The following is a 12238-nucleotide window of genomic DNA, read 5'->3' on the forward strand; positions in this document are numbered from 1 at the left end:
CAGAGGACACATTCTAAGGAAGTGAAGGAGGAGGAAGAGGAGGAGGAGAAGGAGTGGATACTGATACTAATGATAATAATGATGATAATGTCAATAATAATAATCATCATCATGTGAGGTCCAGGTCATACCTCTTCTCTGAAGACGGACCGCAGTCTCTCTTCACAGTCTCAAACTGCCCACTCTTTTAAAAGACTACACAGACCCCCCCATGCCAACGTCACCACACTTCTAATCACACACACCCATCCCTCACCCTCTCCTCACCTCTCACCTCCCCCTAACCTACCCAACGCATCATACCCATCTTATCTTTCAGTGTTATGGTACAATTTTGATTGTTTATTTCACTTTTGTTTATTATCTACTTCCCTTGCTTTGGCATTGAAAACATATGTTTCCGATGCCAATAAAGCCCTTACATTGAAACTGAACTGAATTGAATTGAGAGAGAGAGAGAGAGAGAGAGAGAGAGAGAGAGAGAGAGAGAGAGAGAGAGAGAGAGAGAGAGAGAGAGAGAGAAAGAGAAAGAGAAAGAGAGAGTAAACTACCTTACAAAAGTAGCCTTGCTAGGCCTAGCATTTCTAGGCCCAACATTTCTTCTCTCCACTGTATTTAGATTTCCCCCTGTTATCTATACATTGACATATACAGTATAGTATGTTCCAAAAATTACCTATAGAGGGCAGGGGCTAATATTTGAGAAATGTACTCCAAAGGACTGCCTCGAAGAAGCGTTGGGCCATACCACAGATAGAACAATGAAACCGATATTTCACTGGATGTAACATTTGTGACGCATATGCTTGGCGTTTCCACTCAATCCCAAAAATGGTAGTGAGAGGAAGTCCACTGGCTGGCAATGGGAGAAGATTGAAGAAGATGGTTTTTGACCAACATTCTGTAAGTTTTCTCATCGATTAAACATTTGATCTCAATACAGTTTTTTCTTCCCAAAATTAAAATCTGCTATGAACAGAGTGAACTAGGTTTTGTATACTTTACCCTTTATCAAAATTGTACAAAAAAATGCGTTGTTCGGAAGGAGAGCAACGGCGAATTTAGTTATTGCACACGCGCACTTCACGGAGTAGGCGTTCTCTAACTGAAATATGCAGATATATGCTAGAACAGGCCAATAGGATCTTGCTAAACCGTGCTTGGTTCTGCCCACTATGGCTCATTTGTTCCCATTGGAAACGACAGGCTGTGGTCTATCTGGGTTTAGTTATACAAAATCTTTGGCCACACCACACGTTATCATATCCGGTTAAATACGTATCTCTGTTGGCGGGAACTGTACAGTAGTCCACAGTTGGCTGCCTAGTATATCTTCACTGTATATCTTCATTTTGGTTGAGCTAAAAATCATTTTTCATCATTGCACTTTTTCGTCAAGTTAAAATGTCTCGTGTGCTGAACTGCATTGTGGCTGTTTGTCCTGATATGGGGATTGGAAATAACGGGAATCTACCTTGGCATCCGAAGAGACTCAAGTAAGTAACGTTAGCCTAGCTAGCTAGCTAACGTCGTTAGCCTCATTCATTCATTTAGTTTCAACAGCTAGCTAAGCCATCTACAACAATAGCCTATATACACATCATATCTGTTTCAACTAGCTGGCAACGAATGGAAAGCTAACAACATTGTTGAAATGGCAAATATTGGTCTATTGATGTGTGGTACAGAAATCTAGCAAGAAATCTAGCAAGTCAGCTTGCTGATAATGCAATGAATGACAACGTTGGGGATCCAAAGTCCAGGGTTTGCACAAGGCTCAAGTATCATGGCATATAACAGGAAGTCATAATTTCTGTAGTTAACCCATAAAATTGACTTCACAGTTTCTCTACATTCTTACTGGACTGTTGTTTTTCCTCCTTGTCTCACATACAATAATGATGTTGACTTCTTTTACAGTAATGAATTTAAGTATTTCCAGAAGATGACAATGACGTCTTCAGTGGAAGGTACAGTGAGTTTCCATACATTTGACATGTTATTCATTTTAGCAGATGTTCTTGTCCAGAGCGATTTACAGTTAGTCCATTCATCTTAAGATACCGTAGCTAGGTAGGATTACCACATATCACAGGTATAAAAAGTTACTTTTTCCTCAATACAGTAGCTTTATCAGTAGAGTCATAGCTGGGTGTGTGGTGGGGGTAAAGGGCTGGTTCAGGTTATTACATATTATTTGTATTTTTTTAACCAATGAGGTGTAAATCACATGAGTTTACTCCACGCACGGATACAGTCATTGGCTGGTTCAGTTGTGAACACTGTGACAGTTGTAAACATGAAACGGTATTATTAATGACCACTAGGTGGCAGTATAGCACCATGTGCACAGTATCATGAGACGAAATATCATCTGGTAAATATTATTTTTAAAGGGCAATTCCGCCACTTTTTAACCTCGTCTTCATTATCTCCAGCACCAAACCGTTTCCATGATCGGTGGTTAAAAAAAACATAAAAAAATGCCTCTCTGTGACATCACAGGGTAGGATTAAAAGTTTTTTAATAATTGTGATTTTCAAAACCTGCAACGAGTTTCTAGCCCAAGGGAGAGTATTTTCTTTCTCCCCACGTCACCGCGAATCTCAGTGTTTGAAAATCATTGTTTTTAAAATGTCATTGTTTTTGATGATGTAATCGGTGTAACTTTTTTACTTTATTGTCTACAAAACTTAGAAATGCACTGTTTTCACATATGTAGACACTGGTATTGTGCTCATCATAATGAAAATTAGGTTCAAAAGTGGTGGAGTTGCTCTTTAATAAAAAAAATAAAAAACACTCGTGGTCCAAATGAATACACCGGTACATACCCTCACTGCTTTTACAGTACTGAGTCCAAAGTCAGGAGCATCTACAGTATATAAACCAAATCAAATTTTATTGGTCACATACACATGGTTAGCAGATGTTAATGCGAGTGTAGCGAAATGCTTGTGCTTCTAGTTCCGACCATGCAGTAATATCTAACAAGTAATCTAACAATTTCACAACGACTATCTTAAACACACAAGTGTAAAAGAATGATTAAGAATATGTACATATAAATATATGGATGGCCGAACGGCATAGGCAAGATGCAGTAGATGGTATAGAGTACAGTATATACATATGAGATGAGTAATGTAGGGTATGTAAACATTATGTAAAGTGGCATTGTTTAAAGTGACTAGTGATACATTTATTACATCCAATTTTTAATTATTAAAGTGGCTAGAGATTTGAGTCAGTATGTTGGCAGCAGCCACTCAGTGTTAGTGATGGCTGTTTAACAGTCTGGTGGCCGTGAGATAGAAGCTGTTTTTCAGTGTCTCGGTCCCAGCTTTGATGCACCTGTACTGACCTCGCCTTCTGGATGATAGCAGAGGTGAACAGGCAGTGGCTCAGGTGGTTGTTGTCCTTGATGATCTTTTTGGCCTTCCTGTGACATCGGGTGGTGTAGGTGTCCTGGTGGGCAGGTAGTTTGCACCCGGTGATGCGTTGTGCAGACCTCACTACCCTCTGGAGAGCCTTACGGTTGTGGGAGGAGCAGTTGCCGTACCAGGCGGTGATACAGCCCGACAGGATTGTGCATCTAAAAGTTTGTGAGTGTTTTTGGTGACAAGCCACATTTCTTCAGCCTCCTGAGGTTGAAGAGGCGCTGCTGCGCCTTCTTCACCACGCTGTCTGTGTGGGTGGACCATTTCAGTTTGTCCGTGATGTGTACGCCGAGGAACTTAAAACTTTCCACCTTCTCCACTACTGTCCCGTCGATGTGGATAGGGGGGCTGCTCCCTCTGCTGTTTCCTGAAGTCCACGATCATCTCCTTTGTTTTGTTGACGTTGAGTGAGAGGTTATTTTCCTGACACCACACTCCGAGGGCCCTCACCTCCTCCCTGTAGGCCGTCTCGTCGTTGTTGGTAATCAAGCCTACCGCTGTAGTGTCGTCTGCAAACTTGATATAACATCTCACTCATCACATGAGCTGAGCACCTATATCACATGTTCTGTCATCATCAAATGTCATTCCCCTGTCCTTTTCTGGATGACTTTCCTCACTATATTCCAGTCCTGTTCTTTCTACCTGGTAGTTCATTTCACCCACCTGGTTCCCTAGATCTGAAACAGTCCTAGATTAGAATGAGAGCATGAAAACAAAAAGTGTTTTTGCCCTTCAGTTCTGGAATCAAACAGTCCTGTGCTAGACTGTAGGCCTGGCCTAGCCCTGAGACGTGGCCTCCATAGACACCATAGCAGGCCTCAGCCATGTCTCAGGGCAGTGTAGGACCCTGAGCTATTCTTGACCAGGGGAAACTCATGTCTGTCTGGGATTGGTTAAATAAACAGAATGTTGTCATCTTCTCTGACTGGGATTGGTTAAATAAACAGAATGTTGTCATCTTCTCTGTCTGGGATTGGTTAAATAAACAGAATGTTGTCATGTTCTCTGACTGGGATTGGTTAAATAAACAGAATGTTGTCATCTTCTCTGTCTGGGATTGGTTAGGTTAACAGAATGTTGTCATCTTCTCTGACTGGGATTGGTTAGGTTAACAGAATGTTGTCATTTCTGTCTGGGATTGGTTAGGTAAACAGAATGTTGTCATTTCTGTCTGGGATTGGTTAGGTAAACAGAATGTTGTCATTTCTGTCAGGGATTGGTTAAATAAACAGAATGTTGTCATTTCTGTCTGGGATTGGTTAGGTTAACAGAATGTTGTCATTTCTGTCTGGGATTGGTTAGGTAAACAGAATGTTGTCATCATGGGGCGGAAGACGTGGTTCTCCATTCCAGAGCGGAACCGGCCACTCAAGAACAGGATCAACATCGTTCTCAGCAGAGAACTTAAGTAAGAGGCATGGAGGACATCTGTAATGACAGTCACTTACCAGCTACTCATTTCTATACAATGTGTTCATCATCCTGTGTTATCTGTACCTGCAAGAGGATAGTATAGGGAAGGTTGTCTTCCTCTGTGTGTCTATTAGTGTCATAAGGGACAATGTAATACTGAAGCCATTAAATACTATGAACCAAAACACATTGTTACTACCATGTTGTCTTAACATTACTAACGTGTTGCCCTGACATTACTACCGTGTTGCCCTAGCATTACTACCGTGTTGTCTTAACATTACTCCCGTGTTGTCTTAACATTACTACCGTGTTGTCTTAACATTACTACCGTGTTGCCCTTAACATTAATTCCATGTTGCCCTTAACATTACTACCGTGTTGTCCTAACATTACTCCCGTGTTGCCCTGACATTACTCCCGTGTTGCCCTAACTTTACTCCCGTGTTGCCCTGACATTACTCCCGTGTTGCCCTGACATTACTACCGTGTTGCCCTGACATTACTCCCGTGTTGCCCTAACATTACTCCCGTGTTGCCCTGACATTACTCCCGTGTTGCCCTGACATTACTCCCGTGTTGCCCTGACATTACTCCCGTGTTGCCCTGACATTACTCCCGTGTTGCCCTGACATTACTCCCGTGTTGCCCTAACATTACTACCGTGTTGTCTTAACATTACTCCCGTGTTGCCCTGACATTACTCCCGTGTTGCCCTGACATTACTCCCGTGTTGCCCTGACATTACTCCCGTGTTGCCCTGACATTACTACCGTGTTGCCCTGACATTACTACCGTGTTGCCTTAACATTACTACCGTGTTGCCTTAACATTACTACCGTGTTGCCCTAACATTACTACCGTGTTGCCCTAACATTACTACAGTTTTGTCTTAACATTACTACCGTGTTGTCTTAAGATTACTACCGTGTTGTCTTAACACAACTACCGTGTTGCCCTAACATTACTACCGTGTTGCCCTAACATTACTACCGTGTTGCCTTAACATTACTCCCGTGTTGCCCTAACATTACTACCGTGGTGTCTTAACACAACTACCGTGTTGCCCTAACACTACTCCCGTGTTGCCCTAACATTACTCCCGTGTTGCCCTAACATTACTACCGTGTTGTCTTAACATTACTCCCGTGTTGCCCTGACATTACTCCCGTGTTGCCCTGACATTACTCCCGTGTTGCCCTGACATTACTCCCGTGTTGCCCTGACATTACTCCCGTGTTGCCCTGACATTACTACCGTGTTGCCCTGACATTACTACCGTGTTGCCTTAACATTACTACCGTGTTGCCTTAACATTACTACCGTGTTGCCCTAACATTACTACCGTGTTGCCCTAACATTACTACAGTTTTGTCTTAACATTACTACAGTGTTGCCCTGACATTACTACCGTGTTGCCTTAACATTACTACCGTGTTGCCTTAACATTACTACCGTGTTGCCCTAACATTACTACCGTGTTGCCCTAACATTACTCCCGTGTTGCCCTAACATTACTCCCGTGTTGCCCTGACATTACTCCCGTGTTGTGGTAATGTCAGAAAGCCTCCAGCCGGGGCTCACCACCTGGCGTCAGACTTCCGCTCAGCACTCTGCCTGCTGGACATGGCTGAGATGGCAGAACGGGCCGACCAGGTCTGGGTGATCGGGGGCAGCTCTCTGTACAAGGTAAGAAATACACAGGCCTTAGCCATTGGTCCTTCATGTGGAGGATTGGATAGGGTCCATTTGGAATGGGTCAACAGTCTCTGAGCATGGCCTTGCACCAGATGGGAACTTGTGTAGAGGGATGTGGTAATAAAGACAGACTTGTAGAGAAATGGGTTTTGAGTGAGTGGGCGCTTTGAAACTGTTTACTAGAGTGGGAACTTCTTTAGTGTTCTAAACGTATTTTACCTCAGAAACTTGTGACGCAAGACCTCATTGACGACCTTGGTGCATTCTCCACTGTCAAAAAACACTGAGACACTTTTCAATTATGCTATTTGTCCACTAATCTGAAAGAAATTGAAAGTAGAAAAGTTTCAATCTCCATACACACACGCACCTCATACCTTTCTTTCCCTCGGTAGGTTGTCATGGAGACCTCATCGCTCAAGGATGCTTTTGACAATACAGCACACGCTCTTGAAGTCTCTTCACTTCTCCACACACACACACACACTCTCTCTCTCCACCTCATATCTCCATCTAAAGTGTTAACTCTTTAAATGTTAAGTTTGGGACTTTAGACCTTGACTATTTTCCATTTAACCACATAACCTTATGAACACACAAACTGTCCGGGTCGATCTACAATGGGGCATTTTAGTAGAAAATAACATCTTGGGTCTATTTGTCAAGAGTTTCAGAGTTGGAGTGCTGATCTTAGATCAGGTCTTCCCCCCCTTAATAATCTGATTCATTATGTTCTAAAGGGCAAACTGATCTAAGATCAGTACTCCTACTCTGAAATGATTGACAAATGTGAGTCTCGGTCTTTAAATCCCAAACGTATACATTGTGTGTATTTATTTGTTGTTTATTTGTTGTCTGGTTTCCCAGGAGATGATGGAGAGTCAGGGGACCAGGAGGTTGTTTGTGACACGGATCCTGCAGCAGTTTAAGAGTGACACCTTCCTGCCTGAAATCAACCAAGACCAATACCGCCTACTGCCAGAGTGAGTATCGCACGCGTGCACACACACAGACATTCTGAAAGTATTCAGACCACTTCCCTTTTTCCACATTTTGTTACGTTACAGTCTTATTCTGAAAATAGATTCAATTAAAAATCTTCATCAATCTACACACAATACCTCATAATGACAAAGCGAAAACAGGTTTTTAGAAATGTTTGCAAATTAATACAAAATAACCCCCCCCCAAAAAAAACAGATACCTTAATTTCATAAATGTTCAGACCCTTTGCTAATGGACTCGAAATTGGGCATGCTGTTTCCATTGATCATCCTTGAGATGTTTCTACAACTTGATTAGAGTCCACCTGTTGTAAATTCAATTGATTGGACGTGATTTGGAAAGGTGCACACCTGTCTATATAGGGTCCCACAGTTGACAGTGCATGTCAGAGCAAAAACCAAGCCATGAGGTCGAAGGAATTGTCCGTAGAGCTCTGAGACAGGATTGTGTCGAGGCACAGATCTGGGGAAGGGTACCAAAACATTTCTGCAGCATTGAAGGTCCCCAAGAACACAGTGGCCTCCATCATTCTTAAATGGAAGAAGTTTGGAACTCTTCCCAGAGCCGGCCAAACTGACCAATCGGGGGAGAAGGGCCTTGGTCAGGGAGGTGACCAAGAACCCAATGGTCACTCTGACAGAGCTCCAGAGTCCTCTATGGAGATAGGAGAACCTTCCAGAAGGACAACCATCTCTGCAGCGATCCACCAATCAGGCCTTTATGGTAGAGTGGCCAGACGGAAGCCACTCATCAGTAAAAAGCACATGACAGCCCGCTTGGAATTTACCAAAAGGCATCTGAAGGACTCTCAGACCATGAAAAACAAGATTCTCTGGTCAAAAATATCATCAAGGACAACAACCACCTGAGCCACTGCCTGTTCACCCCACTATCATCCAGAAGGCGAGGTCAGTACAGGTGCATCAAAGCTGGGACCGAGAGACTGAAAAACAGCTTCTATCTCAAGGCCATCAGACTGTTAAACAGCCATCACTGACACAGAGAGGCTGCTGCCTACATACAGACTCAAATCACTGGCTACTTTAATACATTTAATAAATGGATTTAATAGAGGTATCACTGGTCACTTTAAATAACGCCACTTTAATAATGTCTACATTACTCATCTCATATGTATATACTGTATTCTATACCATCTATTGCATCCTGCCTATGCCGTTCGGCCATCGCTCATCCATATATTTATATGTACATATTCTTATTCATCACTTTACATTTGTGTGTATAAGGTAGTTGTTGTGAAATTGTTAGATTACTTGTTAGATATTACTGCACGGTCGGAACTAGAAGCACAAGCATTTCGCTACACTCGCATTAACATCTGCTAACCATGTGTATGTGACCAATAACATTTGATTTGATCTACTGTAACAGAGAGGGACAGTGCATGTTGGCCCTTCAGAGGGGGAATGACACACTGGACTTGGGTTCTTGGTTCCCGGACCATTTGCCATGCAGCTCCAGGTGTTAGAGAGCACATCATTTAGGGTCGAGTCTACAAAACCCTAAGTAAAAACACAGTTAAAAAGGTGTTTTAAGATCTTAAAAATGTAAGATCTTTCTTAAAAGGAGGGGGTTATGCTAATGTGCATTTGCAGTGAATAGGCTCAGTTCAAGTCACGTTCTGAGGTTTTTATAACAGACAAAACAAAATGTGTTGCCACAACAACAGACATCCAGGCTGCTTTTCAAAGGTAAAACATCAAACACATCCCTTATGATTAGAATCATTTGTTTTGGTTATTAACTAGCTCGTCCCTGAACAGAGAGAGAGAGAGAGAGAGAGAGAGTGTACTCATGGTGATGTCACCTTACTGAATGTTCTACCTGTCACCTTTTACTGAGACGTTCCGTGTGTTCTACCTGTCACCTTTTACTGAGACGTTCCGTGTGTTCTACCTGTCACCTTTTACTGAGACGTTCCGTGTGTTCTACCTGTCACCTTTTACTGAGACGTTCCGTGTGTTCTACCTGTCACCTTTTACTGAGACGTTCCGTGTGTTCTACCTGTCACCTTTTACTGAGACGTTCCGTGTGTTCTACCTGTCTGTATCCTCCTAACAATACATTTCTCTGACATCGCTGTCATGTTAGTGGTCACACTGATGCCTGCCAAGCGTGTGTGTGTGTGTGTGTGTGTGTGTGTGTGTGTGTGTGTGTGTGTGTGTGTGTGTCAGATTGCACACAACGAGACGTGGGAGTGAGACAAGTTTTCTACCAGACTGGTGCCTCTGGGTTTATCCTCTGTTTGTTGATGTCTGTCTGTCATCATGGCGATTTAGGATCAGATTAAGCCATGGAGATCAGATTAAGCCATGGAGATCAGATTAAACCATGGAGATCAGATTAAACCATGGAGATCAGATTAAGCCATGGAGATCAGATTAAACCATGGAGATCAGATTAAACCATGGAGATCAGATTAAACCATGGAGATCAGATTAAACCATGGAGATCAGATTAAGCCATGGAGATCAGATTAAGCCATGGAGATCAGATTAAACCATGGAGATCAGATTAAGCCATGGAGATCAGATTAAGCCATGGAGATCAGATTAAGCCAGGAGACAGATTAAACATGGAGATCAGATAAACCATGGAGATCAGATTAAACCATGGAGATCAGATTAAACCATGGAGATCAGATTAAGCCATGGAGATCAGATTAAGCCATGGAGATCAGATTAAACCATGGAGATCAGATTAAACCGTATCTCAACTCAATGATAAATGTTTTTGTCTTCGTGGGGTCCACTCTCTTCTCATGAATGTTATCTAAGACAAATTTAACGGAGACAAACCCACAAGATGGTGTCGTTATGGTGTAAAGTACCATCTTGACCAAGTTTACGATGGCCCTAAAGAATTGAAAACGGCCAACCTGGTTTCAGTGAAGAGCCGAAATCATGGTCCTTGTTGTTGTGTGGTTGAGTGGAGCTGGAGGATAGATTTGAGTGGTTGTGTTTCTCTCGGTCTCTCTCTCTTTCTCTCCTCTCCTCTCTCTCTCTCTCTCCTCCTCTCTCTCAGGTTCCCAGGAGTCCCACAAGATTTACAGGAGGAGGCGGGGCTACAGTACAGATTTGAAGTCTACGAAAGCATCGACCAATGAGCTATAAACACACCCAGGAAAACATCCTGTGGTTGTCATGTAAATATTTTCTCGCTGCTCATTGTTGTCACTCAAATGTAATTAATAAAATGTCTTTAATTCCATTACAAGTTAATTGTGATATTTTCACCGAAAAGAAACCTGGTTGTTTTGTGTTTTTTCTTTCTCCTATTCCTTTCTTTTTTGGTTATATTTTATTTCCTTGGATATTTTTTTCACAGAAACAGACTTTACAAACATTGAAACATTTTATTTAGATTTCTCGCACAAACCCATTAAAAACAGTGGTTTCTAAGGTAGATTGTTCCACTCTTGACTGCGTCAATGGGCCCTGGTCATAGGTAGTGTGCACTACGTAGAGAATAGAGTGCTGTTTGGGATGCAGCCTGAGACATGACTGCTCATTCCAAATGAGACATGGCATGAATATGCAGAAGGTTTCACTAGAAAGCTAATTAACTCACCAGGTGTCTGGAGTGGCCTATCACAGGAGAGGAGTACACCTTTCCATCTCACACACACACACACACACACACACACTGTGGCTTTAATCATGTTAACCCTGCTCAATTAGGCCCCACTGCCCTGGCTGTAACTCGCGAGAACACACACTAGGACACACACTCCACACAGAACACACACACCTTGATTGGCACTTAAAGGAGAGTCATTATACAGAGATCAGAGCCATGTGCCCCTCAGCCTGCCGTGCACTGCCATGCACACGAGAGAGTCTGGGAAATGTTGAAGAGAACAGACATTAGCATTTCTGATGAGAGACACTCACTCGTATTATCACACAAACACACGGTGAGCGAGCACCTGTTTCTGGAGGAGATACACAAAAGCTGACTTGAAGGCGGATCGAAATCTGTAAATAATGAGATGAATTTACAGAACTGAATCCCATTTTTGTGTGCTAGCCTTTTTTGATAAATGTGATATTTTAACACACTTGTGACTTTAATCTGACCTAGGTCAGCCTCTTTCTTTGTCCATGAGTGAACTACTTCTGTATGACTCTGGGTGAGTAGTTAGTCTTGGACGTGAAGGACGCGCTATAAACGGTCTTATTCCTGTCTTCACAGGCTGAGCACAGTGCTGACAGGGTGTTGGGTTGTTCAAAAGGCCGTCTTTATTACCTCAGCCTTGAGTGACCAGGACCTGACGCTGTCTGACTGCCGAGTCGTCACACAGATCGATGGAGACTTGGACTGTTTTAACACCTGGAATATTCAACAGTTATGGCATAATGCCAGGGGACATACACACACTCTGTCTCTCCGTCTCTCGCTCTAATACACACATATACACACACCCCACAGAGTGTGAGTTTTCAATACAACAAAAAGACAAGGGGAGTGTTTACCTGTGCTCAAGCTCAACCTCAGACCCATGTTTTGTACCATCAGAGAAGTCCTCATTGGCTGTCCTGTGTTCTTCACTGAGAAACCAGCATTCCTCACTATTAACTATCCTCCTGCTGTCAACATTCTACTCTCCAGTCTCCTCACTATTAACTATCCTCCTGCTGTCAACATTCTCCTCT

General features: G+C 42.7%; 1 protein-coding gene across 1 annotated transcript; it reads left to right on the forward strand.

Annotated features, from left to right (window-relative positions):
• Positions 1-1286: 1286 nt before the first annotated feature.
• Positions 1287-10792, forward strand: dhfr (dihydrofolate reductase). The gene is given in 6 exon segments (NM_001141901.1): positions 1287-1496; positions 1921-1970; positions 4746-4851; positions 6419-6545; positions 7422-7537; positions 10608-10792. Coding segments are annotated over 6 exon segments (573 nt in total). The 5' UTR covers positions 1287-1404; the 3' UTR covers positions 10690-10792.
• Positions 10793-12238: the final 1446 nt, after the last annotated feature.

This window comes from Salmo salar, chromosome ssa15, assembly GCF_905237065.1.
Source record: "Salmo salar chromosome ssa15, Ssal_v3.1, whole genome shotgun sequence".
Taxonomy (NCBI): domain Eukaryota; kingdom Metazoa; phylum Chordata; class Actinopteri; order Salmoniformes; family Salmonidae; genus Salmo; species Salmo salar.